Source organism: Myxocyprinus asiaticus, chromosome 24, assembly GCF_019703515.2.
Source record: "Myxocyprinus asiaticus isolate MX2 ecotype Aquarium Trade chromosome 24, UBuf_Myxa_2, whole genome shotgun sequence".
In the NCBI taxonomy this organism is placed as follows: Eukaryota; Metazoa; Chordata; class Actinopteri; order Cypriniformes; family Catostomidae; genus Myxocyprinus; species Myxocyprinus asiaticus.
In genome coordinates this window covers 12,887,514-12,915,287 of record NC_059367.1, presented here as the reverse complement: position 1 = coordinate 12,915,287, position 27,774 = coordinate 12,887,514, and the positions used below count along the sequence as shown (strand labels likewise).

At 39.8% G+C, this 27,774-nt stretch overlaps 1 protein-coding gene across 2 annotated transcripts in view; it reads left to right on the top strand.

The window, feature by feature from the left end:
• Positions 1-278: 278 nt before the first annotated feature.
• Positions 279-27,774, top strand: part of LOC127415252 (FAS-associated factor 1-like) — a 131,519-nt gene continuing 104,023 nt past the window's right edge. For both annotated transcript variants that reach the window (XM_051653927.1, XM_051653926.1), the window contains exons 1-4: positions 279-536; positions 14,756-14,824; positions 19,236-19,282; positions 26,481-26,734. In XM_051653927.1, coding sequence (XP_051509887.1) covers positions 486-536; positions 14,756-14,824; positions 19,236-19,282; positions 26,481-26,734 — 421 coding nt within the window. In that variant the 5' untranslated portion in view covers positions 279-485. The remainder of the gene's footprint in view (positions 537-14,755; positions 14,825-19,235; positions 19,283-26,480; positions 26,735-27,774) is intronic.

Genomic DNA, 27,774 nt, shown 5'->3' with positions numbered 1-27,774 from the left:
ATCTATCTATCTATCTATCTATCTATATATATATATATATAAACTCAGTTTTTTTTAATCGCTTCAACTTGATACAGCCAAAGCAATAACTGAAGGAAGTCAAGGCACTTTGCAAACAGAGCTCAAAAATATTTGTGATGAACAACAAACGCTCAATTTGTTTATGTTTTTAAATGAAACCACGGCCTTGCTGCTCCTTTAAAAAAACGGATCCCTTCGAGCAGTGCGAGTGTCGCGATAGTTTACGACACTTCTTTACGGCAGCCGTAAGATGTTTCTGTTGCTTTGAACGCCGATCCAGAACAGTGAAGTGACGATAACAGAAAAACAGAAATTCACAAAACACTGACAATACGGCCCGAAGAGCAGCGTTTATACCTAAGTTACTCGCCGCACACTGATAAGCCGTGTCCCCTGCTGCTCTTTTGAAATCGGAGGTTGATATTTTTGGGGTATTTTACATGAGTCGTTAGCTTCTCCCTGCAATGGCCTCCGACAGCAACATGGACAGAGAAATGATCCTGGCCGACTTTCAGGTGAGTTTTCTCGCAGAAATAAACACCATCTATGATTTCATAAGATCTGAAGGTTCAGATCAGGCCTGTTCTTATGGCTACTGAGTGCTGGCCCGATAACGGTTATTAAAGACACACATTTTTGTTGACATGACTCGAGACAATCAGCTGTCAGTGGCTTTGTTTGAATTATTCAGCAGAAATTGACCCTAGAAAGCACATGACCGGACAAAGTGAGAATAAACAGTTGAAAATATATAATTTTTAATGTCATCTGTTTATTTGGGACCATCACACATTACACAACTGGCATCAGAAGCCGGATCTTTTTTTTTATTATCCTGTAATGGCCACTGTCTGAACTGAAGCTGTCAGATGACTGTACACTTTTGGTGACTGTGTCTCGTTTGAGTTTGTTTATTTCTTGGTCGCACCGGTTCTTCTGGTTTGTTTACACTGTCCGAGGTTGTTTTCTACACTGCCTTCAGCTGTCACTCAACAAACACACGTGTTTTTCAGTTTGTTTGCTTTGTGACTCAAATATGAGTCAGTTTATAAGTACTGGGACCAGGTGTTTTGGTTTTATGCTGTGAGAACAAAGTCTTTAAGAAGTAACTAAACAAAAAATGTCCGATGGCATTCACCAAACATAGGAGGTTGGCTATAAATACTGTGTGTGTGTGTGCCTGTGTGTGTATATGTATGTATGTATGTGTATATATATATATATATATATATATATATATATATATATATATATATACTAGGGGTGTAACAGTTCAAATTTCTCACGGTTTGGTTTGTATCACGGTTTAAGGGTCACGGTTTCGGTACGGTTCAGTATTTGCTTTGTAAAAAAAAAATAAAAAATGTATTACTGCCAAATCCAAAAAATAATCTATTTGGTAAACGCTTTAACAGGTTTGCCCTTAAATAACAATCATTGTTTTACAACATTAACCATAGTTTAACCATGGCATTTGCAGTAAAATCATAGTAACCACAATATAAACATGGTTACTGTCATGGTTACAATATATAGTAAAATCACAGTTACTATATATAAACTACAGTATTACTGTTATAAAACCATGGTTGATTGTATCAAAACCATGATTTCTGCTCAGAAAACCATGGTGACAGCAGTCATTGTTACTACAATATTACTATAGTAAAACCATGGTTAATTTTTGTCAGGGTACTTAACTAAAATTTTTTTTTTTCTCTATTTACTAAATCAACATTTTAACTTAATACCTGCACTAATACGCTACATGCATCAACATAAAGTGCACTTTAAACTTATCTCAACATATTCAATATTCGGAAGCTGTACATCACTATAGAAGGAATAACCTTGCTATTAGAATGCGTACGAGAAGGGATGTTGTGATAATGCTGCTTAAGTATTTTAATCATACATGGAAATCCCACATGAACACCCCAAGTGCTTTAGTTATTGTTTCATGTCTTTCCGAATTAGCACTGAGTGCCTGCTTAAAAATGGAAGGGAGTGTGTGCAGTTTCGGCATAAATGAGTAATCATGTATCAATGCATTTCTATAACGGCATCTTAATGCCATTAATCAAAGCGCATTATTGACACTCATGATAGATTACTGCCGTGCGAGGAAACGGGAAGAACTTGCGTGCGTGTTTTAAATAAACCCTCGCGCATTATTGACATATATTACCGGTATACAGCACTCGTGTCGAGCGATGTCTGCAAACAGTGCCTGTTTTATAAACTTCTTTTGACCATCGCTGCTGTAACTGACTGCAAAAAGAAAATGTTCCCAGAAAGGAGAAACACAGGGGGCTTCTCTATCAGCGTTTCGTTTTCTCCACTTGCCATTTTCAACTACACACAACACTTGCAGAACAGTGATGTCATCAAGTTGACCCACGTGAAACACAGGTGGAGCGGATCCATTCAGGTGCATTAGCAGAGGTTGAAACTGTGCCTGTCTGTTTGACACTTTGTTTTCTTGACCAAAACTTGTGCTCCAGATTTGTTATTAAATGTGAAGTGAACCGACCATGGTTCCAATGCTTCCCAAAACGTGGGTGGCGAACCGTACCTTTTTTTTTTACAGAGAACCGTAACACCCCAAATATATATATATATATAATATGTGGCCAAAATGCCCATCTTGGTGAGGTATTCATGTAAACAAAATGAGTTATGTCTAAAGTGAACGTAAATAGCAGAGAAAAGAGCTGATTTTTATTAAAATGTCGGACTTGTAAGTATAAATGTAAGCCAATAGACCTGCTGCTGTCTAGTGTGTCATTATAATTATCAAATAATCATAACAAGAAAACGTCGGGAACGAGGTTACGTATGTAACCGAGACGTTCCCTTATGACACAGTACACTTGACATTGCGTTTGCTAACACATATGGGGAACAGAATCCCATCATGCCACACTACACAACATAACCTTCCAGAGAGGAACATGATGCTGCAGTCCCGTGGGACGGTGACTGACTTGAGTCTGCCGCAAGTGAGTGACCCTAATGTTTGGCCAGGAGGGGAGCATTCAGAATGATTATATGAACTATAGTCATATAGTATGAATTAACCCCTTCACGAACCCAGTTGGCCTGAATGCAGGCGGTTGTGCAAAATGATGGGGAGCCCGTTCTTAAAGGGAGGGGCATAAGTATATGTTTGGCAAATGAAATAGCAAGCACTCTAAACTAGGGCTGAAACGATTAGTCGACGTTATCGACAACGTTGACAATAAAAAATTGTTCATTGTCGAATAGTCATTTGATCTTAACGTAACATAAGATCATATGAAACTCTAATGATTGCTCACAAGAGCAGCACTGCAGCTCGCGACTGACTGAGGAGAGGAAGAAAACACGTCTCACAGTACAGATGCACTCTAAACTTTCCAAACAGCTTCAGGTGATGTAGATCGCAAAGTATGAGGGAATTATAATGCAAAAATACAAAATAAGTAAATACAGAAGCACTTTTGTTGTGGAATAAGCAGAGCCGGAGCTGACGCTCAGCTTAAGCAAAACTTGTGTGTCGAGCATCTTTAAAGGAAACACCCCGGTGTTACATCTTTAATGCAGTTCTATTTAATGCGTTATAGCTTTATTAAAGTTCAAATAATAAGGAAACTGGCATTTCTTTGTGTGGTCAGCGCCTCTTCTATGAGTTGCGCGAAGTGTCCCGATCTAAGGGGGAGAGATTGAAACTGAACCCGGCTGAGGGACACTCTGTTGTGGGGACGCTCATCCCTCAAGTGCGCGCACTTAATACAGCTAGATTATAACGCGATGGCAACTTATTGAACCGTAATTTATGTCACTGTGCATTTCTTATCGTGAAGAAAATTGGCAAAACACAACTTTATTAATAAGAGTGAGTTTGTTTTTTTGTGAGTTAAAGATGGATTGAAGTGAACAAAAAGGTGAGAGAGGGTAGTGTCCACCCCATTATACACTGCAAAAAAATAAATTTATTTGTTTTTGTTTTGGCTTGTTTTCCAATATAAATATCTAAAACTCCTCAAAAACAACATACATTTACTTCAGCAGCTATACTGCAGAATAATTTTTTTTTTTTTTTATCTGAGAATGTTGAATATGATATAAAAAATACAAATATTTTAAAATATCTAAAAATCTTTAAAAAAAAGAAGCATTCACCTGAGAAGCAGCATATAAGATGTTTAGACTTGCTTTTAGAGAATAGATCTTGAATATAAGTGTGTTTTGTCTTTACTGCACTCACAAGTATAACCAAGTGAAAAAATACACTTATATACAAAATACACTTATATTTAAGATACATTCTCTTAAAGCAAGTCTAAATATCTTATATGTTGCTTCTCAAGTAAATGTATCTTGTTCTAAGTATTTTTAACAATTTTAAATGGAAAAATACAAATACACTTGATAACAATAGGATTTTTTTGTAGTGAAATTTTTACTGAATTAAACATAATAAAAAGTATTTTTTCCCTTTAATTCATTGAATGTCATTTAGAGGTATTTTTAAAAGATGATTTTGTCCTCTTTATTGTTAACAAGCACATTTAATACAACCTTTTAAGTCAGGGCACAAGCTGAATAGTCGGTTTAGAGCTAATGATTAATCATTGCAATAATCGCCCGAATAGTCGAATAATCGTTCTAATAATCGTTAGATTAGTCGATTATCAAAATAATCGTTAGTTGCAGCCCTACTCTAAACGGAGAGGACCTGTGAATAGAGACGTTACATCTAGGTTGTGAAACCTTGCGAATGTGTTTTGAGAAGACCATCCTGCTGCAAAACATATCTCAAAACACATGACACACCATTCGTCCATGCCCATGAGGAGGCCATGCCTCTAGTTGAGTGTGCTTTAACACCAATTGGGCAAATCTTACCCTGCGAATCGTAAGCCAGGGCAATCGCATCAACGATCCAGTGAGAAAGTCTTTGTTTGGAGACCGACATTCCTTTCGTGCGTCCTCCATAGCACTCAAAGAGCTGATCAGACAGTCTGAACTGGCGGGTGCGCTCAACATATGCATGTAGCACCCGCACAGGGCATAACAAATGCAAGGATTCCTCCTCATCCGAATTAAATGGAGGTGGGAAGAAGAATTGAAGGTTTACCACCTGCGCTCTGAAGGGTGTGGTTAGAACCTTAGGCACATAGCCTTTTCAGGTTTGACAGTGGCTTTTGAAAGACTGGGGACAAACTCCAAACATGAATTGTCAATTGATAGTGCATGTAAGTCACCGATCCGTTTTACTGAGGCCAGAGCCAGCAGTAGTGCGGCCTTAATCGAGAGCATGCGCAAATCAAGAGTCCAAAGGCTCGGGGGGGGGGGGGGCCCTGTGAGCGCATTTAGGACCAAAGTTAGGTCCCAAGTCAGGACTGTAGCCTGCCGAGGTGGATTTAATCGTCTTGCTCCTCTAAGGAACTTTATGATTAAATCATGTTTGCCTGTCGTCGCGCCGGCTTCAGGTGCGTGATAGGCGGACATAGTCGCCACATAAACTTTGAGCGTTGATGGAGTGAGTCCTGCGTCTAATCACTCTTGAAGAAATATGAGAAATATTTCATGAATGGGGCAGTTTATTGTGTCTTTGCCTTGTGAAAGACACCAATCAGTGAACACATTCCATTTTAGTGCATAGAGGCATCTCATGGACGGCGCTGTGGCCTGTAAAATGGTGTTCATGACTGAAAGCACCAGTTCTGGTGCGTTTAGAGCACTCCGTTCAGGGGGCACACATGCAGGTTCCACAACATGGGCTGGGGATGCCAGATTGTGCCTTGCGCCTGAGAGAGGAGATCCCACCTCAGCGGTATTTCCCATAGAGGTCCGTCCGATATTTCTACCATCTCCAGAAACCAGGACTGATTGGGCCATTTCGGTGCAATTAACAGAACTGTTTTCATGTCCACTTGGACTTTGCTGATGACAGAATAAAGGAGGCGCACCAGGGGAAGTGCATACTTGCATTATGCCGGCCATACGTGGGCCAGAGTGTCATGGCGACATATTGATGCGACTACTGTTGTGTTGTCTGAACGAATCAGAATGTGGTGATTCACAATATCGGAATGAAAAGCTCTCAAAGCTAGAAAGTCAGCCAGTAACTCTAGGCAGTTGACATGTAACAGCCGTTTCGCACATGTTTCCAGGTGTCGAAAGTCGGGCGTCCATTACACACCACGCCCCAACCTGTGTTGGATGCATTTATGGTCAACACTTTCTTTCTGAAAACTTGACCCAGCATAACACCCTGTTGGTAGAAGGCTGGCGCTGTCCATGGTGCTAGAGCAGCCAGACAGTGGCGAGTTATCGCAATGCACATGAAGATGAAATGACTTCAGTGGTAATTTTTGTTATTTATTTTTGTATTTTTTTTGTATTTTTGATTGAAACAGACACCGAAGAATGGTCTGTACATGCTAGTTCATGAGGTGCACACGCATGATTTACTGGCTGGGGAAAAGTGTTCTTTTCGCCCAGTTGACATTAGACCAGATTTTCCATAAGGCAAATCAAGTCTCCGTGTTCGCTCAGTAGTGCCTCTGATTGGCTAGTAATAACCAATCGCTGAGGTAATTCAAAACGCACATTTTCAATGGGGCGAACGCCGCATCGATACATTTCGTGAATGTGCGGGGAGCCAGTGACAGACTGAAATGAAGGACTTAAAATTGAGACGCAGTTCCCTCGAATGCAAATCTAAAAAGCCGCCTGTAACGCGGTGCAATTGGTACATGAAGTACGCGTCCTTCAGGTCTATTGACGCAAATCAGTCCCGAGGATGGATGTGCGATAAGATCTGTTTCTGAGTTAATATTTTGAATGGGCACGTCACGAGCGCGTGATTCAAACTTATCAGAACTAGAATGGGCCGAAGCCAGCCATCCTTCTCCAGAACGAGGGAATAACGGCTGTAAATCCCGCTACCATGTTCGATCGGTTTTTAGCACCCAGTCGGAATGCTAGTAAGACCTCGCCACGCAACCGCGTAATGGGACAGATGGCAATTTGGTATGTTCATAACATGATATAATGCGCCGCTCACCATTGGCAAGCGGTTGCGCATAATGTGAGGCTTTGAAGAGGGAAAGTCCTTTATTGAAAAAGTGTGAGCGTGTTGTGCATGTGCAATGAGCACTGTAATCTTTTTGAAATCTTTGTAATTCATTACAAGATATAATGCGCCGCTCACCATTGGGAAGCGGTTGTGCAAAATATGTAGGCTTTGAAGTGGGAAAGTCCTTTATTGAAAAAGTGTTAGCATGTCGTGTGTGCGCTGTACTCTTTTTACAATCTTTGTATGTTCATACATAATATAATGTGCCGCTCACCATTGGGAAGCGGTTGTGCATAATGTGTGGGCTTTGGAGTGGGAAAGCCCTTATTGAAAAAGTGTGAGTGTCTCATGCGAGCGCTGTACTCTTTTTGCAATCTTTGTATGTTCATACATGATATAAGGCACCGCTCACCATTGGGAAGCAGTTGTGCATAATGTGCCAACTTTATTGCATGTGATTATTGTGAGACTATTGGGAGCGCTTTTGCTGCGCATGGGGTTTTTTTCCGTCTGTGTGGGCTTGTGCTGAGGCAGCTACCTTCGTTTGGGCCACGGCTTGCGTGGCTTTACCAGCGCCTCGGCAACGACATTTGGCGGTGCCGAGGCAGCTGGTGTGGGGTTTTAGTCGGGCGCTGGCCTGAGACAGAGTGGGAGCGAGCCGGTTGTGATGAGGTACTACTCCGTTTTGCATAAAATGTCTCATAGCCTGTGATTGTTGCTGAGTCGTGATGTAGCCCTCAGCAATTCTATTTCACAGAGCCTTTGAAAAGGCCAGCTAGAGACACCGGAGCATCAAATAGAGCGGCTTTTCCCACGTCACGTATTTCCTTGAGGGTCAGCCATATGTGATGGTCCCAAAACACCAGGTTGCTCATTGACTTACCAATGACCTGTGCAGTGACTTTCTTGGCTCGCAGCGCTAAGTCTGTAGCAGTGCAGAGCTTTTGAATGTCTCTGGATCGTAGCCTTTTTTGTCCATTTGTTTGAGGAGCTTAGCTTGCACCGTCATCGCATGGAGTGCTGAACCAGTTTTGCCCGCTGTTGAGTATGCTCAACCAGTCAGTGCGGACGTTAGTCAACATGGCTTAGAAAGATGAATGGGGCGTGAGTTCCATGCCCTGCTACTTGCCGGGCAGAGGTGTGCCGCTACAGACTCTTTCGGGGGGGGGGTAGTTGGGCATAGCTGTTTTCTTCCCCGTGATCCACATTAGAGAGGATGTGATTGCTGCGCGGGCGAGCTGAATAGGGTGCGCGCCAGATTTTGACAGTTAGTTATGAACTTCAGAGAAGAACGGGGCAGAACTACGGGACGTGGTCGCTTGATGGCATCCGGACTGCAGGAACCATTCATCAAGGCGAGACTGTGTAGGTTCTTTTGGAATAACGAGCTCTTCGATTGCACTTGAAAGGACGCGAAGCAACTCATTGTCAGTGGCACGTACACTCTCCTTGCCCTCGTTGGGGGAAGGGGTGGTAGCGTCATCCACTGACCACTCACCTGATGCAGTGAGAGACATGACATCGTCATCATCCAGCGTCAGAACTGGTGAACGAGATGAGGCTGTGCGCTCTGTGGAGGGGCGGATAATGTATCGGCATAGAGGACCATGGAGATTGAGGGGCTCGCAGGGCATGTGCCGGCACGAGGACCACCTCAAATTCATCCTGCTCAAACTCACAGCCCCGCCATCCCTCGTGTGTCACAGAAGAGGCGGGTGGGAGGGCGCGAGAGGCTGAATCGTCCCTCAGAACAAGGGAGATTCGCATGCGAAGCGTCTTGAGACTCATGCCCTCACAGTGAGGGCAGTCTGTCTCCATGAGAGCTGACTCTGCGTGGGTGCGGTCCTTTAACTTTTAGCTTTAACTTCCTGGCTGATATCTTGAGATGTTGCTTCAATATATCCACATAATTTTCCTTCTTCATAATGCCATCTATTTTGTGAAGTGCACCAGACCCTCTTGCAGCAAAGCACCCCACAACATGATGCTGCCACCCCCATGCTTCACGGTTGGGATGTTGTTCTTTGGCTTGCAAGCCTCACCCTTTTTTCTCCAAACATAACAATGGTCATTATGGCCAAACAGTAGGGTTGTGCCGATAGACGATGATCTCAGGTATCGACGATGGTCAGAGTGATTGCCAATAGCTGATGCCTTTGACGATCAAGACGATATTTGTCTCATTTTCCCATTAATGTATAAAATTATTATTATTATTAGGCTATTATTATTATCAAATTAATATTACAAGTAATTTGCCCCATGGCACACAGACACATACTTGAAGAAACACACTTTATTATATTATTAAGAACAGATGACAGAAAAGCCGTCTATGCGCGTGTATGACATGCTGTTTATAAGGAGGCGTGCAGTCGCGTGGAACACGCGCATGTAAAAGGTTCTCACTCTTTCTTTGTTTCTGTCTTCTGATTTTTTTTTTTTTTTGTTGCAACAACAGTATCGTCTATGAGTGCTGCAAATGACCTCAGACATCTCAGCTCAGGGGGTGCTTTGAGTTCAATTCGCTTTATTTCCACAGAGTAGTTCATTGTGACCACAACTCTGCAGCCTATACATCTGTGATTAAAACGCAAAATAATACAAAAACACGTTCACCTCGAACCATGATTTATATTTCAGTGATTATTATCATCATTATAATTATTCTTTTTACATTTATAATTGTTTTTATGTCTTCATTTGTGTAAGCATATATAGCATATATATAGCATATATATAGCATATATATAGCATATATATATATATATATATATATATATATATATATATACACCCTGGCAGAAATTGTGAAATTTTGGCATTGATTTTGAAAATATGACTGATCATGCAAAAAAACTGTGTTTTATTTAAGGATAGTGATCATATGAAGTCATTTATTATCACATAGTTGTTTGGCTCCTTTTTAAATCATAATGGTAACAGAAATCACCCAAATGGCCCTGATCAAAAGTTTACATACCCTTGAATGTTTGGCCTTGTTACAGACACACAAGGTGACACACACAGGTTTAAATGGCAATTAAAGGTTAATTTCCAACACCTGTGGCTTTTTAAATTGCAATTAGTGTCTGTGTATAAATTGTCAATGAGTTTGTTAGCTCTCATGTGGATGCACTGAGCAGGCTAGATACTGAGCCATGGGAGCAGAAAAGAACTGTCAAAAGACCTGCGTAACAAGGTAATGGAACTTTATAAAGATGGAAAAGGATATAAAAAGATATCCAAAGCCTTGAAAATGCCAGTCAGTACTGTTCAATCATTTGTTAAGAAGTGGAAAATTCAGGGATCTCTTGATACCAAGCCAAGGTCAGGTAGACCAAGAAAGATTTCTGCCACAACTGCCAGAAGAATTGTTCAGGATACAAAAAAAACCCCACAGGTAACCTCAGGAGAAATACAGGCTGCTCTGGAAAAAGACGGTGTGGTTGTTTCAAGGAGCACAATATGATGATACTTGAAATAAAATGAGCTGCATGGTCGAGTTGCCAGAAAGAAGCCTTTACTGCGCCAATGCCACAAAAAAGCCCGGTTACAATATGCGCGACAACACCTTGACACGCCTCGCAGCTTCTGGCACCTTGTAATTTGGAGTGATGAGACCAAAATAGAGCTTTATGGTCACAACCATAAGCGCTATGTTTGGAGAGGGGTCAACAAGGCCTATAGTGAAAAGAATACCATCCCCACTGTGAGGCGTGGTGGTGGCTCACTGATGTTCTGGGGGTGTGTGAGCTCTAAAGGCACGGGGAATCTTGTGAAAATTGATGGCAAGATGAATGCAGCATGTTATCAGAAAATACTGGCAGACAATTTGCATTCTTCTGCACGAAAGCTGTGCACGGGACGCTCTTGGACTTTCCAGCATGACAATGACCCTAAGCACAAGGCCAAGTTGACCCTCCAGTGGTTACAGCAGAAAAAGGTGAAGGTTCTGGAGTGGCCATCACAGTCTCCTGACCTTAATATTATCGAGCCACTCTGGGGAGATCTCAAACGTGCGGTTCATGCAAGACGACCAAAGACTTTGCATGACCTGGAGACTTTAGAGCACAACTGTATATATATGTATGTGTGTGTGTGTATATGTATGTATATATATATATACACACACATTATGTCATGAAGGAGGGAACAAAACGAATTTATTCACACACATGATGTATTTTCCCAGACAACGAAATACCTGATTGGTGGAGAATGCACGGATGAAGTAGGTTAGTTTCCAAAGAGGTGTTGCCCTTCACAACTGTTGTAAGGCCATCTTTCAAAAAGTTGAACAACACACATTTTAATTGCACGTAATTTTTTTTTCCAGTTTCATTTGAGTTTGTAGTTAAAATAAGTAAAAAATAAAGTTCAATGTTTGAAATCAAGGTGTCTTGCTTTATTGTGTAGACTTAACCCTAACCCTGCTTAACAAAAATTCCCCCATAGTACCACCTAGCGTCCAACCAGCGGTAAACCAGTGTTCATCGGCTTGAACGTGAACACCGGCACCCTTCAGAAAATTCTGAGGAATGGTGTTTGTGTACCTACTTTTATAGCGGACAGCTTCGTGCCTAAAAAGGCGGGGCTCAAACATCAAGCCAATATTATAATATTGGCATTATTGTAGAGAGGTTTCAACTAAGTCGTGTGGAAGGACACTCCCCATATGTGTTAGCAAACGCAATGTCAAGTGTACTGAGTCATAAGGGAACGAGAAATCACTCACTGCTCTTGACTGGGTAACTTTAGTAGTTTTAAAAAGTATTAATGTATTGTAATCCTACGGTGAAGACCAGTAGTAGTTTTATGTTGCATTTCATTCTGAATGTTTACTTGAAACTGCTGTTAAAAACTTTTAAAGCAGTTAAAAAAGCACTGAATTTTCTTATTTTTTGTTCTATTAACAACTGTTTACTGTTTTCATTATTTTATTACTGACTGTTTATTAGTCTTGAATAATTAACTTGAAAACATTCAACATAATTAACATATTAATTAGTGTTATTATTTGTTGTGATTTTGAAGCTGGTATTGAGAATCGTCAAATTTCACTACCGACTACTGAACAAGTACCGGACAAGTAACTTTTTTACTCTGACAAGTGAATGACCAATTTACTTGTCCTCCGGACAAGCACTTGACAATGCTTAGTGTTGAGCCCTGGCTCAAATGTATGCTCTATTCCAGGGGTCTTCAACCATTTTCAGGCCAAGGACCCCTTGGTGGGTAGAGAGACAGAGCCGGGACCCCCTTTACATATTGTATAAAATTGAGTGTTGCGTTTTATGCATATAAAAACGTGGATGGTAGGCTACCATATTATTGTACGCATACTTCATGATGTTTACATTGCAAAGCCATTGAAATAATCATTAAATGCTGCCCTGCTGAAAAGACCAGCTAAAACCAGCATACGCTGGTTGGCTGGTTTTAAAGGTGTTTTGAACCCTTTTTTTTAGCTGGTCAGGCTGGTCTTAGCTGGCCTTAGCTGGTCAGGCTGGTCATGCTGATCTTAGCTGGTCAGGGTGGTCTTAGTTGGTCAGGCTGGTGTATGGCATTTAAGGTTACTAAAATGGAGTCTTCATCTCATGTGAGTGATCAATTTTATACATATATTTGAAAATTACTGTTGATTTCATTGAGTAAAAATTTGTAATGAGGGAAACAATGACTGAGTGCACCTTGAATTATGTTGATTTGAGAGTCACCATCTTGTGTGTGTGGAACGTTATGGACCATGTACGCCAGCTTGATAATCTCAGCGGTAACTATTTACACTAGGCAAGTACGCTATTGTTCTGAATGCAGGCTGTTATCTGCTCAACCGCACAGCATGACCAACACAAAGCAGATGCGTTTACTCACACTACCCTTCACTGCTGCACTGCTGAACCTGATGTGTGTTGCGCTTTGAGTGGCTCATGATGAGCAGTGGTCATGTGAAGGGTTTGTCCGGGATGCACGCTTCTGCTGACTACTGCTGTTTAGTCACACTTTAAGATTTTGCATGCAGCTGCGAAGGACTTAAACATGTCGATAATTCATACTCCTGTCTCTCACTATCGCTCGCGTGCGAGTGAGTGATTTTTACAATTGCCACCAATGGTGGATCAAACAATAATTTGCGAACCCCCTGCGGTACCACTGTGGACCCCTGTTTAAGACCCTTGCTCTAGTCAGTTTTGTGTTTTGATAATTTGTGAACTGTGTTAAACTCCATCTCATTTACCATGCTTTGTGGATGTGACTTTTTTTGCCGTGTCATCATCATTTATGATTAAATTACTACTTGAGCACAAAATTGTTTACAAGAGCACAAAGTTCTTTATAGATCTATAGCCTCTTAATTGGTGCATTTAACTTAGAAATGTACAAAATGTTCTTACGGGTGAGCATGCCGTACCCCACTAGAGGGGCCGAGGTCCACCCACCACAGTCTCAAAAAATCCTGTGGGAAACACTGTGTATCTGTCTGTCTGTCTGTACACTGATAGCCAAAAGTTTGGAATAATATACACATTTTGCTCTTGTGAAAAGAAATAGGTACTTTTATTCACCAAAGTGGCATTCAACTGATCACAATGTATAGTCAGGACATTAATAATGTGAAAAATTACTATTACAATTTGAATGTTCAGAACTTCTTAAACTACTTCAAAGGGTTCTCATCAAAAAAATCCTCCACGTGCAGCAATGACCGCTTTGCAGATCCTTGGCATTCTAGCTGTAAGTTTGTCCAGATACTCAGGTGACATTTCACCCCATGCTTCCTGTAGCACTTGCCATGTATGTGGCTGTCTTGTCGGGCACTTCTCACACACCTTACAGTCTAGCCGATCCATTTTTTACCTAATATTGACCTTAAGACATGGCAGTCTATTGCGTACTGTGGCAGCTCTAAAACAAACACAAAGACAATGTTAAGCTTCATTTAATAAACCAAATAGCTTTCAACTGTGTTTGAAATAATGTGATTTTCTAATACCAAATTAGCAATTTAGCATGATTACTCAAGGATAAGGTGTTGGAGTGATGGCTGCTGGAAATGGGGCCTGTCAAATTTGATCAAAAATGTCTTTTTTCAAATAGTGATGGTGCTGTTTTTTACATCAGTAATGTCCTGACTATACTTTGTGATCAGTTGAATGCCACTTTGGTGAATTAAAGTAACAATTTCCTTCTGAAACAGCAAAATTTGTTCATTATTCCAAACTTGTGGGGGGGGGGGTGTGTGTATATATATATATATATATATATATATATATATATATATATATTTTTTTTTATAACAGATATATAGCCTAACATATATTTATTTCATCATGACATCATATTATTAAAAGTTTATAAGAGTTTTTTTGATTGGCATAGCTGAAACGAAAATGTACAGTTTAATATAAATGTTAAAAGTGTAAAGAAAAATAAATTTCATACTTTACATTTTAACCCATTTATAGCACGGAACGATGTATTGTAATTTAAAAAAATTACATTTACTTGTGTTGAATGATTGAGAGAGAAACTTTTCATTTTAGATTTTACTCTCTCCATTTCTGTAATTTCATTCTTTAAATATAGTTCTTCTTGGTATTTTTTCTAAATGTGTATTTTTATTAGTGTGTATTGGAACCCATTTGTATTCTTTTGTTTCAGGCATGTACTGGTATTGACAATATTGCAGAGGCGATCACACTTCTAGAACTGAACAACTGGGACTTGGTGGTAAGATGCACTCTGTTAAATATGTAATACACAGGGCTAAGGTTAGTTTCAAACCACAAACCATTTTAACAAGTGCATGATTATCTGCTTTTTGTTTGTTTGTGGCTGGTGGTGATGCATTCGAGACAAAGCCATTATGTTTAGTGTACACACTATGTAATGGCGCTATTGTTCACAGAACATTCTGGCACAGTTCTGTAGATTTAGTCTCCTCCGTCCCATGTGCCAGTTGCATTGACTTACAGCCGCTTCACCTCAATGTGAAAATGCTTCATAATGCCAAAAAATAAATCATCATCTAAAGCTGGTCTGTCATGTTCCTAATTCATAAAAACCTTGAGGGTTGCACTCTTATTTCTGCATGCATACCCAACAGTAATGATGCCTTGTCTTTCAGTACACTACTTTCATTAAGCAATTGTTCAAATGTAATGGTTCAAATTTCTCACAGTTTTGGTCTGATTTGGTACAAACTTGGTACAGCACTTGGTAAATTAGGAATTTTGTGGCAGATACCAATAACTGATATTTGAACACAACTCTGCCAATGTCGAGCCGCTTGGTGATAGGCTATTATTTTTTTCAGTTTTTAAAAGCATTTAGCCATATGTTTGTTTAATTAAGTCATTACATCCATTTGTCGTTTCTCATTTGCACTCTTTAACTATACACCGATATGGTGATACAGAGACTTGCCATAATTACTGTTGAAAATGGACACCATAAATTCACCATTCACATTTATTATTTATAGTCAGAGGCGTTGTTGTACCACAGTTACAATTTGTACCGAATTGGGTGGTAAATGGTATGGTTCTGTTTCTTTACAGGAATGATTCACCCCTAGTGAAGAAATATTGATTCGTTGGTTGCTCCTACTATGCAGAGTTAATACAGTATACATTTTAATTGATAATTTTATTCTAACAGAAAATAATGTCTCCTGCAATCCGTTTAGCAGATACCCACAACTTTTTACAGCCTGTCATCTTATCACAAACAGTTCATTTAGATGGATCTAAAAGGTCCTATTTTTGTTGTTGTTGTTGTTGGAAGAGCCCATCCCTCCCTTGAAAACATAGTGTGGGAACCGGAATTGAATTCATCTTAGTTGTATTACAAGCTGGAGATTTATAGTGTGGCATTTCACCTCTCGTACGCCGTCACACAAACATTTCACCTTTTGCTGCATAAAACAATATGCCACTGTGATAGGTGTCGCACCACAAAGGCAGACTCTGGCAGAGCTGTGTTTTGGCTGGTTGAAGGTAAAAGGGGGAGTGTCCTGGCAGTTTCCGTAATGCTAATTTGCATGAGGGAACCATGTGACCTGTGCTCGCCTTAACAGTCTGCTATTATAGTCTGATATCAAACCTTCTCAGACTGTAATAGTGGTAGAAAGAATGCAGTGTCAGGACAGATCTAAAGCAACGGTTTCAAAGTGAGTCAAGAAATTGTGGTTTTGCAGACAGATTTCCCTTCACAAAGTCGCTCTTTATCTTAAAAGCAGCCTGTTTTACTATATTTAGCAGGAAGCTGGTTGTATGCTGGCAGCCATTCAAAGAAAGCATAGCCCACGGCGTGGTTAAGTGCACCTGTGAATGTAATGACTCGCTGTTTCTTCTCAGGGTTGCGAGGTTGATGGAGTCAAAAAAAGATCCCCTTTATGACGAGACGGGACAGTCAGCGAGTGTTTGAATGCCCCATGCTGAACTCACTCTATGCTAGGATGTGTATCATTCACTTGATCACACATACACCACACTGCACCTGAGCAAATCTTTCATGAGGTGTAGGATGTGCTCAGTATTTCAAGTCAGATGGCTCTTAATGTGTTAAAGGGATAGTCTCACCACAAATGAAAATTCTGTTATCATTTACTCAGCCTAATATTCTAAACCCGTATGGCTTGCTTTCTTCCATGGAACACAAAAGGTCACCAGTCACCATTCACTTTCATTGCATTTTTTCCATACAATGAAAGTGACTGAGACTAACATTCTCCCTAATAGCTCCTTTTGTGTTTTATAGCATAAAGAAAGTCATATGGGTTTTGGAACAAAATGAAGACCAGTAAATGATGAGAGTTTTCATGTTTTGATGAACTATTCCTTTATGTGTAGAGTAGTTTTAAAAATGTACTTGTTGTATACCTTTTTGCAAGTGTTAAAGAGAGAGTTCTCCCAAAAATTTAAATTCTCTCATCATTTACTCAACCTCACGGTATCCCAGATGTGTGTGACTTTCTTTCTTCTGCAGGACACAAACAAAGGTTTTTAGAAAAATATTTCAGCTCTGTTGGTCCTTACAATGCAAGTGAATGGGTACCCAAATTTGAAGGTCCAAAAAGCATATAAAGACAGCATAAAAGTAATCCATAAGACTTCAGTGGTTAAATCCATATCTTCAGAAGCGATATGATAGGAGTGGGTGAGAAACAGATTAAAGTTTAAGTGCTTTTTTACGATCAGTCCCCACTTTTTTGTTTTTGGCAATTTGCATTCTTCATGTATATTGCCACCTACTGGGCAGGAAGGAGAAAAAAAAAAGAAAGACTTAAATATGAATCTGTTTCTCACCCACACCTATCATATAGCTTCTGAAGATATGGATTTAACCACTGGAGTCTTATGGATTACTTTTATGATGCCTTTATGTGCTTTTTGGACCTTCAAAGTTTTGGTACCCATTCACTTGCATTGTGAGGGCCAACAGATATGACCTATTCTTCTAAAAAATCTTCGTTTGTTCAACAGAAGAAAGTCATGCACATCTGGGATGCCATGAGGGTGAGTAAATAATGAGAGATTTTACATTTTTGAGTGAACTATCCCTATTGTATCTATCAGAAATGTTCTGTCTCTACGGAAGACAAAATATAAATTCAGTGGCCTTTACAGTTGTGGAAAAAAATGTAGAGCATAGCAAGCATTGTGTTTTCACGTCCCTGTATACACTTATTTTGTTATTTGGCTCCATCAGACCCTGTTCCAATCAGATCTCTATCCACTGAGTTAGTCTTTTATCACGCTCTGGCTCCGAAAACCCACATACTCGCACAACCAAACACAAACACATCAAGCCCATCTATGTGCATTCTACTTTAGTCTAATAAGAGAAAGGAGAGAGGATGAAATATGTGGCCCATATTGCTGCATTTTGCTTGTACAAGATCATGTGAGTTTTACAACAAAATATCTGACTTCTGTGGTTAAAAAATAGAACACTCTTTAAGTGCTTTAAGTGCACCTCTGTTATTTATCACCTTTCAGCATTTTGTTATCACCTTTATAAGTTGCTAATTGAGTGTGATTGTGAATGGGAAGACTGTACACTGATTATCTATTCAGCCAATCATGTGGCAGCAGTGCAATCCATAAAATCATGCAGATACGGGTCAGGAGCTTCAGTTAATGTTTACATCAACCATCAGAATGGGGAAAAAATGTGATCTCAGTGATTTTGACCGTGGCATGATTGTTGGTGCCAGATGGGCTGGTTTGAGTATTTCTGTAACTGCTGATCTCCTGGGATTTTCATGCACAACAGTCTATAGAGTTTACACAGAATGATGACAGAAACAAAAAACATCTAGTGAGCGGCAGTTCTGCGGTCAGAAATGCCTTGTTGATGAGAGAGGTCAACGGAGAATGGCCAGACTGGTTTGAGCTGACAGATAGGCTACGGTAACTTGGATAACCACTCTGTAAAATTGTAGTAAGCAGAATAGCATCTCAGAATACACAACATGTCGAACCATAGTGTTCCTAATAAAGTGCTCATTGAGTGTAGAACTGTTAGCATGGCAAAGCTATGTCAAGAGAACAGACTAGGTTGCAAGAAAAATGTGCCTTTATGGCAGTTCATGATCCTGAAATGTAGAACTTTATGTATTTGGGTAGCTGATATGAAATTAAAAGCAAAGACACTTCAACAGCTGTGTTAATCAGTGTGACATGCTATACTTCCTCTAAGGTTTTTTTTTTTTTTTTTTTTTTTTTACAGCATCTTCGTAATTCTTGTGTAAAATATTATACAGTTTTATTAGGCCTACCTCTCTTTCATTGAGAGATTACATGGAATATTTGTCCCTTTGTAAAAAACAAAACAAAACATTTGTCACACCACAGGACTATTTAAGTGAACTGCAAAAAGGTTATTAAAATGGTTAAGGACCAGTTACAGGACCTAAAATATACACTTTACTTTATACATTCAAATAACCTACAATCTTGATGTTGATTTAAAAAAAAAAAAGTCCATGGACACATTATGCATCAACTACCTGCTAACTTCTCATTTTTATATGTGATATTAACTTATATGCAGTTAATAATTATTGAAGTGACCAATGCTACATGCTCTCTTTATATGATGTTTACATATGTGTTTGTTCTTTCTGTCTTTCTAGGCAGCCATCAATGGAGTGATACCACAAGAAAATGGGATCTTGCAAAGGTATGGAGGTTATGTATTGATTCTTATGAACCTAAAAACATCTATTCAAGGTTTCTGTTCCTGAAATTATCACAGACTTGGAGGTCAGAAAGGGAATCTGTGCAGCTAAACTCTGAAGACAACACATTACCTGAATCAAGACCTGGCTGAGCTTGACAGCTCTGCTGCCAAACGAGATGGTTACTGTTTTCATGCTGCTGTAAAATGAGACTGGCCTCCTCTCAAAAGGGCATTCGTCTCTAAGCTGTAATGAGGTCCAGCTGTGGCAGCTGCTGGTTTCCTGGATGTTAAGGAATCGAGGGGAAAATGTCAGAGCACAGTGTATCCCGGCTCATAGAGTCTTTGGTTAGAGTCCTTATCATGTCTCTGGACCAGGTTTTCATTAAGGATATCTCTGTATTTTGCTGCGTTCAGCTTTCCTTCAACCCTGACCAGTCCCCCAATCCCTGCTACTGAAAAACACGCCCATAGCATGATGCTACCACCACCATGCTTCACCGTTGGGATGGTATTGCGCAGGTGATGAGGGGTGTCTGGTTTCCTCCAGACATGACACTTGGAATTGAGGCCAAACAGTTCAATCTTTGTTTCATCAGACCAGAGAATCTTGTTTCTCACAGTCTGAGAGTCCTTTAGGTGATTTTTTTTTTTTTATGTGTTATGCACTGAGGCCATTCTGCCATAAAGCCCAGATCGGTGGAGTGTTGCAGTGATGGTTGTCCTTCTGCAAGTTTCTCCCATCTCCACACATGATTTCTGGAGCTCAATTACCAAGGCCCTTCTCCCCTGATTGCTCAGTTTGACCGGGCGGCCAGCTCTAGGAAGAGTCCTGGTTGTTCCAAACTTCTTCCATTTAAGAATTATGGAGGCCACTGTGCTCTTGTGAACATTCAATGCAGCCAAATTTTTTTTGTAGCCTTCCCCAGATCTGTGCCTCAACACAATCCTGTCTCTTAGCTCTGCAGGCAGTTCCTTTGACCTCACGGCTTAGTTTTTGCTCTGATATGCATTTTCAGCTGTGAGACCTTATATAGACAGGTGTGTGCCTTTCCAAATCATGTCCAATCAATTGAGTTTGCCACAGGTGGACATTTCAAAGATGGTCCAGAGAAATGGGATGCACCTCAGCTAAATTTCAAGTGTCATAGCAAAGGGTCTGAATACTTATGTCAGTGTGATATTTCAGTTTTTTTCTTTTTAATACATTTGCAAAGTTATAAAAAAATATTTTTTTTGCTTTGTCATTATGGGGTATGGAGTGTATATTGATGTGAAAAAACAATAATTTAAAGCATTTTAGCATAAGGCTGTAACAACCAAATGTGGAAAAAAAAATGAAGGGGTCTGAATACTTTCTGAATGCACTGTATATGTATCAGTTTTTTCATATTTTATGATTGGACGGGTTTTTCCTTTTAAAACCAATCGTAACTGGCAAAGTTTGATATGCGAATTAGCGTTTACACCTCTAATGCGATGTAGTCACATGCGTTTTTAACCACATTCGTATTTGATTTTTGTGATCCGATCACAAAACGTTTTAGACCCCGTTTAGACACTTATTTAGTGCTGACCACATGTGATCGGATCACCCGAAACGCACCTTAATACCAGTCTAAAAGGAATAGCCTAATTCACTAAAAAGTTTAATTCTGTCATCATTTACTTGCCCTCATGTTGTTCAAAACCTGCATTACTTTTTTTTATGCGGAACACAAAATGAGACATTTTAACAAATTTCCCACTCTACCTGATAGTGACTCACTTTAAAGCTTAAAAGGACCCAAAAGTATCATGAAAATAGTCCATGCTACTCCTGCGTAATTTTAAAGTCTTCTGAAAGCATGATGGATTTAGGTGAGAAACAACCCAGCATTTAAGTCATCTTTCAGTGGAAATCTTGATGTCCATTGCGAATTCATGTGCACTTTGATAGAAGTTCGTTCACAGTGGCTTGCGTGCTCATTCATTGTCAGATACAAATAAATAATCTACAAAAATCTTTCAAAACATACTGACTGTATATTGCTCATTTAAGCAACAAAGATATAGGCATGCTCTCACAGAAAGTACTGTGGTGATAGAATGGTACAGTGATGGTATCTGATGTTAACATCATGGTAGTGAATGATTAACATATTTATGTTATATGGTATTATGTACCTGTTACTTGTCCAAAGAAAATGACATCACTGCGGTAAAATATCCAGAAACCATGTTACTTTTTTTGTCAGTGCAAAGGAAAAAAAAACGAGAGGGGGAGGAAAGAAAGTGCAAATTAAAGTGTGTTGCAGGAAATAATTGCGGTGAAATAGCAATGCAGAGAGGGCTGTCATCTCGTTTCCCTCTGGAAGTCTGCACCTCAGCAATTACCCCCTTCATGCCATTTCAACACCAGAGTCACAGGAAATCAAACAATCAAGTTTAATGGGGGGGTTTTCATAGCGGTTGCTTGATAACCTTGTTAATGGAGGGGAACAACCAACAAAGTTGGGAGCTTTATATTGGACTCAGCAGCACAGATGTAGCCAACCATGGGCTCTCTGCTGCTGGCCACATTTCAGTGCAGTAGTAGTTCCCCCAAAATATTGTTTAAAGGGATAGTTCACCAAAAAATGAAAATTCTGTCATCATTTACTCAACCACATGTTGTTTCAAACCCATGTTTTTTCGTCCGTGGAACACAGAGTTTTGTTCAGTCTCCATTCATCATTGCACCTTTTTTTCCATACAATGAAAGGGAATGGTGACTGAGACTGAACATTTTGCCTAACATCATGAGGCTGAGTAAATGATAATATCATATGACCAGAGATAGGGTTGCTTAGAAGCACACCACTGAACACTGTTTTTCTATTTCCCTCTGTCCTTTAGCTTGGTCTGCCTTGGATTATCGTGAAGTCATTCATTCTAAGTATTTAGGCTGAATGTAAAGCTTTTCAGCATTCCATCAACCAATTAAATTCTGGCAGCTAATGCAGATGCATTAAGGGTGAGAAAAGTAGTTGACAGCTTTCATTGTTGTTTGCTCTTCACTGGGTTGTGGCGGTATATAGAGGGGCCAACAACCTTGGCACAGCACTAGGCACTAAACCGTTGACACCCACAATTGAAAATGCAACAAACTGTTCTTGTTGTGTGTCTGTCTCTCTGGGAGAGTTTGTAAAGCGTTACACTACTCATTTAGCTGTATAGTGCTATTCCACTGTCGCCCCTGGCCTGAAAGAGAGAGAAATTGGTCAGAAACATGTGCACACAACAACCAGAAAAAAAAAAATCTAACCCAAAAACAGGAATTGAAACTTTGGGTGACAAAAGGCATTTGTGAACACTCATTGTGTCCGCCGTTCATTTCTCCTTCCTCAACGGTCAGTGCTCGTGAATGCCACGGAGTCTTAAGAACAAATATATTCCGACTGAGTGCGCCCTGTGTGACGGTTTATTTAAAGGGTGTGTGAATGTAAGGGCTTGGACATAAGGACATGCTTTTCTCAAAAGCACGTAATTATGAATGGAGCCTGGCGACTTCCAGCATGTGCATTCACTAGATGGCTGGCACCATACTGCAGGCTGTAGGATGGCATGGTTCACTCAAGTGCCCCCATTGAGTTGCCCGTCGCCAGCTGGATCTCTTCTTGGGGGGACACGGAGACCCGTGTTCTGCTGCCAAATCAAAGCGTGTGTGTAGACTGCCATCTAGACGCACACAGTGGAATAACCCTTAACTGAATGCCAGTTTTAGAGAGAGGGGAGAAAAAAAGAAGAGTGCTTGAAGACTGTGTACAGATCACAAGATTATTTAAAAATGGGTTGAAGATGCTGCAGGCTGTGGGACTTTGTTTTTCAGGCTCTGCTCTTGAAAGATGTGCATCAACCTTTGTCCCACATAACAGCAGAAAAAAAAAAATGACTAGATCTGTGAATAATCTTGATGTTGTGTCACATTTGTTAAGAATTTGAAAGGGAATTCTCTCATCGTTTATTCACCATCACGTCGGTCCCACATAAGTTTCTTTCTTCAGTGGAGCATGGGGATAATTTGTTCCATTGAATGAAAGTGAATGGTGACTAAGGCTGTCAGGTCATACCATGCTGGTATGTGTTGGTAATATCTCCTTTTGTGTTCCACGGAAGAAGGAAAGTCATATGCTCATATGGGTTTGGAATAACATGAGAGTGAATAAACGATGACAAAATTTTTATTTTTGGGTGATCTATCCCTTTATGGAGGGATGAACACTGCATGAACTTAAAGGGACAGTTCACCCAAAAATGAAAATTCTTTCATCATTTACTCACCCATGCCATCCCAGATGTGTACAACTTTCTTCTGCTGAACACAAAGATTTTTAGAAAAATATCTCAGTGGGCAGTGAATGATGGCCAAAACTTTGAAGGTCCAAAAAGCATTTAAAGGCATCAAAAAAGTTATCCATAAGACTCCAGTGGTTTAATTCATATCTTTAGAAGCTATATGATATGTGTGGGTGAGAAACAGATATATATTTAAGTACTTTTTACTAAAGATGTCCACTTTCACATCCACATTCTTCTTTTGTTTTTGGGTTTTCGAATTCTTCATGCATATTGCCACCTAATGTGCAGGGAGGAGAATTCATAGTAAAAAAGGACTTAAATATTGATCTGTTTCTCACCCACACCTATCATATCAGTTCTGATGACATAGATTAAACCGCTGGAGTCTTATGGATGATTTTATACTGCCTTTATATGCTTTTTTGGACCTTCAAAGTTCTGTCCACCATTCACTTGCATTGAATGGATCAACAGAGCTGAGATATTTTTCTAAAAATCTTTTTTTTTTTTGTGTTCAGCAGACGAAAGTAAGTCATACACATCTTGGATGGCATGAGGGTGAGTAAATGATGAGATAATTTTTGGGTGAACTATCCCTTCAATAAATGACGCTTTGTGTAGTTTCTCTCTGAAATCATTGTAAGGTCTGACATTTAATTTCAGATTCAAATCCACAGATTTGCATTTCGTTTAACCGTCTCTGCTTTGTCACCTGAAACTCTGCAGTGTGAAGGGTTGTCAGCTGTTGCTTGTTTAATTTTTTTAGAAATATCCAAAACATTTATTTAATTGCTTTCTTTTATTCTTATAACTTCTGAATGAAAATTTCATGTGTTTCTCTTTTGTTTCAGGAAGAATAATTTACCTGATCAGTTTCTTTATGCACATATCATTAAAGGTGAAGCGTGTCATTTCTGTACCACTAGTGAATTTTTTCAAACACTCATACTTTCTCAAACACATCTTCGATTGGTTGGACAAACCAAAAAGACATAATTGGCTGAGCCAATATTGTAATGTCGGGCTGTTCAGGCTGGTTAAATAAATAGAGCAATGTTTTAAGTGCCACAGGGTTTACACTTTTTGACAAATCAACCTACAAAAGGCTTATAGTTATCTCTGCATATTGCACTAGGACAGGAGTATTTTAACATTGGAAAATCTACTTTAACACAAGATTTGTCCAGATAAGCCACCATTTATGTCAAATACAAGTTTGCGATTTAATAATTTATCAAACGGGTTACAAGAATTTTATGAAAATACACTTCATTGACCTCTTTCGATTTTGTGCTTTTTCATTATAGTCTTTATTATGAAGTCAAGGAATTTTTCATTCGCCTTCAGTTTGAGTTGGTTGGCTGCATGTACAGTTTACATTATACAATCCAATTAAATCTTCTGAAGAGATTTTCACTATTTTAGGGGAATTAATTAGTTTCTTTTCAATCATTTCTGTCTGTTTTATTTTGTACCTTTTCGGTATTTTATACAAATTCTATGGCTGTGTTCTCCCTGTAGATGCCATTGAGGGTGGAGCAGTGAATGTGTTTGTGCATTTGTTTTTTTAGACATTTCTTTAATTTATCCAGTGTTTGGGTTTTCCTTTTTGTGTCTTAATGAGTTTCTGAATGCCTCCAGTGCCTAACGTCTTTAACCTTTTGGTATTGTAATAAGTTGGTATGAAGTCAGCCATTGTGTGCTCTGCCTGGCCCCCAGCTCCTGCTCTTACAGCGATATGTGCTGACCCTGGAGGAGAAGAGAGGAGCCTTTGTCCCGCTAGTGCTCAGAGAAAAGACATTATTTACTACCACAGGGAAACACGGGGGCACGGGGGAATTCAGCCATCAGCCGCTGAGAGAGAGAGAGAGACAGAGAGAGAGAGAGCAAGTGCCAGAAAAAGCCGTTTTGTGTCCTCAGCCTCAGCAGGGCAAAAAGGGGCAATTTTCTCTAGGACGGACAATCACGCGTCTGTTGGGCCCAGCCCCTATTATTATGCCAGTAAAGGCTGTTTACATTGACTCCGATATTGTTTGGATTTCAGCACTGCCTGTGTTGTGGATCATGTGGAGTGGTGTAGAGGAGGAGCAAGATGTTTTTTTTTTTATTTTTTTTTTTATCTTTCTCCCCCCCCCCCAGTCATTAGTGAAGTTTTCTGATTGGATGTTAGTTTCCATTTACAGTATTCAGATAAACTGAACATAAAGTGTAAAAGTCTTCTCATAGCACAGCTATTTAAATTAGATTATAGAGTAAATACAGAGAGGCAGGAGAAAACTGTCCTAAGGAATGGCCAGTATTAAAGGGTTTTAAATGACCAGTGTTATATTTTTATGCAGGTAAATTTACATGCAAGTTAGATTAGATTCAGTGTTACATGCAAGATAAATTAGATTCAGTGAGTCTTTTTGAACGATACATTAAAAGAACTGTCACTGTCAGTCATTTGTTGGTGAATTGGACTACACTGGTCACACTGTATATTGCATACAGACAATACAATAGAAAGACATGTTGTCTTTTTATTATTTCATGGAACCCAGACCTTTACCTCATCACATTCACATTCCACTGTAAACTTCAAGTGCAGAAAACCTAATTATTGGCACTGTAGATTTCTCAGAGGTGAATAATGGTGCGAAAAACCAAGTGATTTCATTTGTTCTGTTTCTAATGTTTTCTATCATGCATCCTAGGTCCTAAATCTCTCACAATATCCCACTTTTTAATAATTTGCATTATTAAAAATATAAATGTCAAAGTCAGTTGTAATGATGAGCCACTCATCCTTGTATGCAGTGCTCAAACAGTTATTTGAAGTCCGCTGGTTGAGGATATCCAACTTAATCCTAATTTCCTCCCATTTTTTTGTCCTCTGCAGTAATTTTACCAGTGAAGCGTCTCAGACTGGCCCCTACGGGCCCCACAGTGAACCAGAAGCCACAGCACCTACGCCTTCGGTCCCTCCTTCATCAGCATCATCAGTTTCCTCACCCCCGTCCTCCTCCAGCCCTGCCTTCTGCCCCGTCTTGCCCTCTCGGCACATCGTGGAGCGGCAGCCGCGGATGCTCAACTTTCACGTAGAGTACAGGCAGCGCTCCGTAGAGGTGGTACTGGATGAAGGCAGCACAGTCGGTGAACACACACAAACACACACTATTTCAGATGCATCAGCACTAAAATAACTATTTTATGATGAATTTCTTGTGATGTTTCTCATTTGTAAGTCACTTTGGATAAAAAAAATCTGCTAAAAGATCAAAGTAAATGCATATGAACAAAAAGAACAGTTATTCATGCAGTCTTTTGGTAGCAAATAGGAAGACAGGTCAGTGCCATTGAGAAGGAGACTGATAAAACTACACTTTTACTTTATATTATGGAAATGTAATGGGAGCTCATGCAAAGTTGAACACAACTTTCGACAATGTCGAAAGAGCCCACCCCCAAGTCTCTATTATATTCTGGTCCCTAGATATATCTTGGGTCTCTCCTTTAATGTAAGGTGATCATCTGCCAGATGAAAATAGTAAGTCATAAGTCTAATCGCATAGAAAAGTAATAACACACCTCTCTTCAACAAGCCACGTGATTTGAGGTATCATTCATGTCTGTAGCACAGACGATGCAGGTTTTACATGCCAGAGTTTAACAGTTAAGGCTTAGGGGGTTGTTCAAATCCCTAACCCAAAGGATGAGTGCTAAGCAATATTAATAGTGATGATTGCCTTGGCAATAACCACTAATAAGTTTCACGCACACCTCACAGTTTCACAATTTCAGCAGCAGAAACGCCTACACATCACCAACAGAGAGGCACACCCCTTCTGCAGAAACATGCATATTCTACATCAGAGGTGGCCAAACAAGGGCCTGCAGGCCAAAGTTGGCCCTGCCATAGATGACAAAAAATATATATGGCATTGATGCAGCTCTTCATTTTTAATTTGTTTTTTGCATTAAAAAACTATAGCTTATTTGAAAATTAGAGAGTATAAGTGATTTAATTTTTTAAAATGTATATGCTTACTTCAATGACCTTTTAAATAAGTGCTGTCGGAAAGCCATCCCAGGTGCCACCCCAAAATCTTCCCCATGATTGGCCAGCTCCAAAGTCGGAGGTGGGCATTCAATACTGCCAGACAGAACCTAGTTGGTTTAAAACGGAGCTGGAA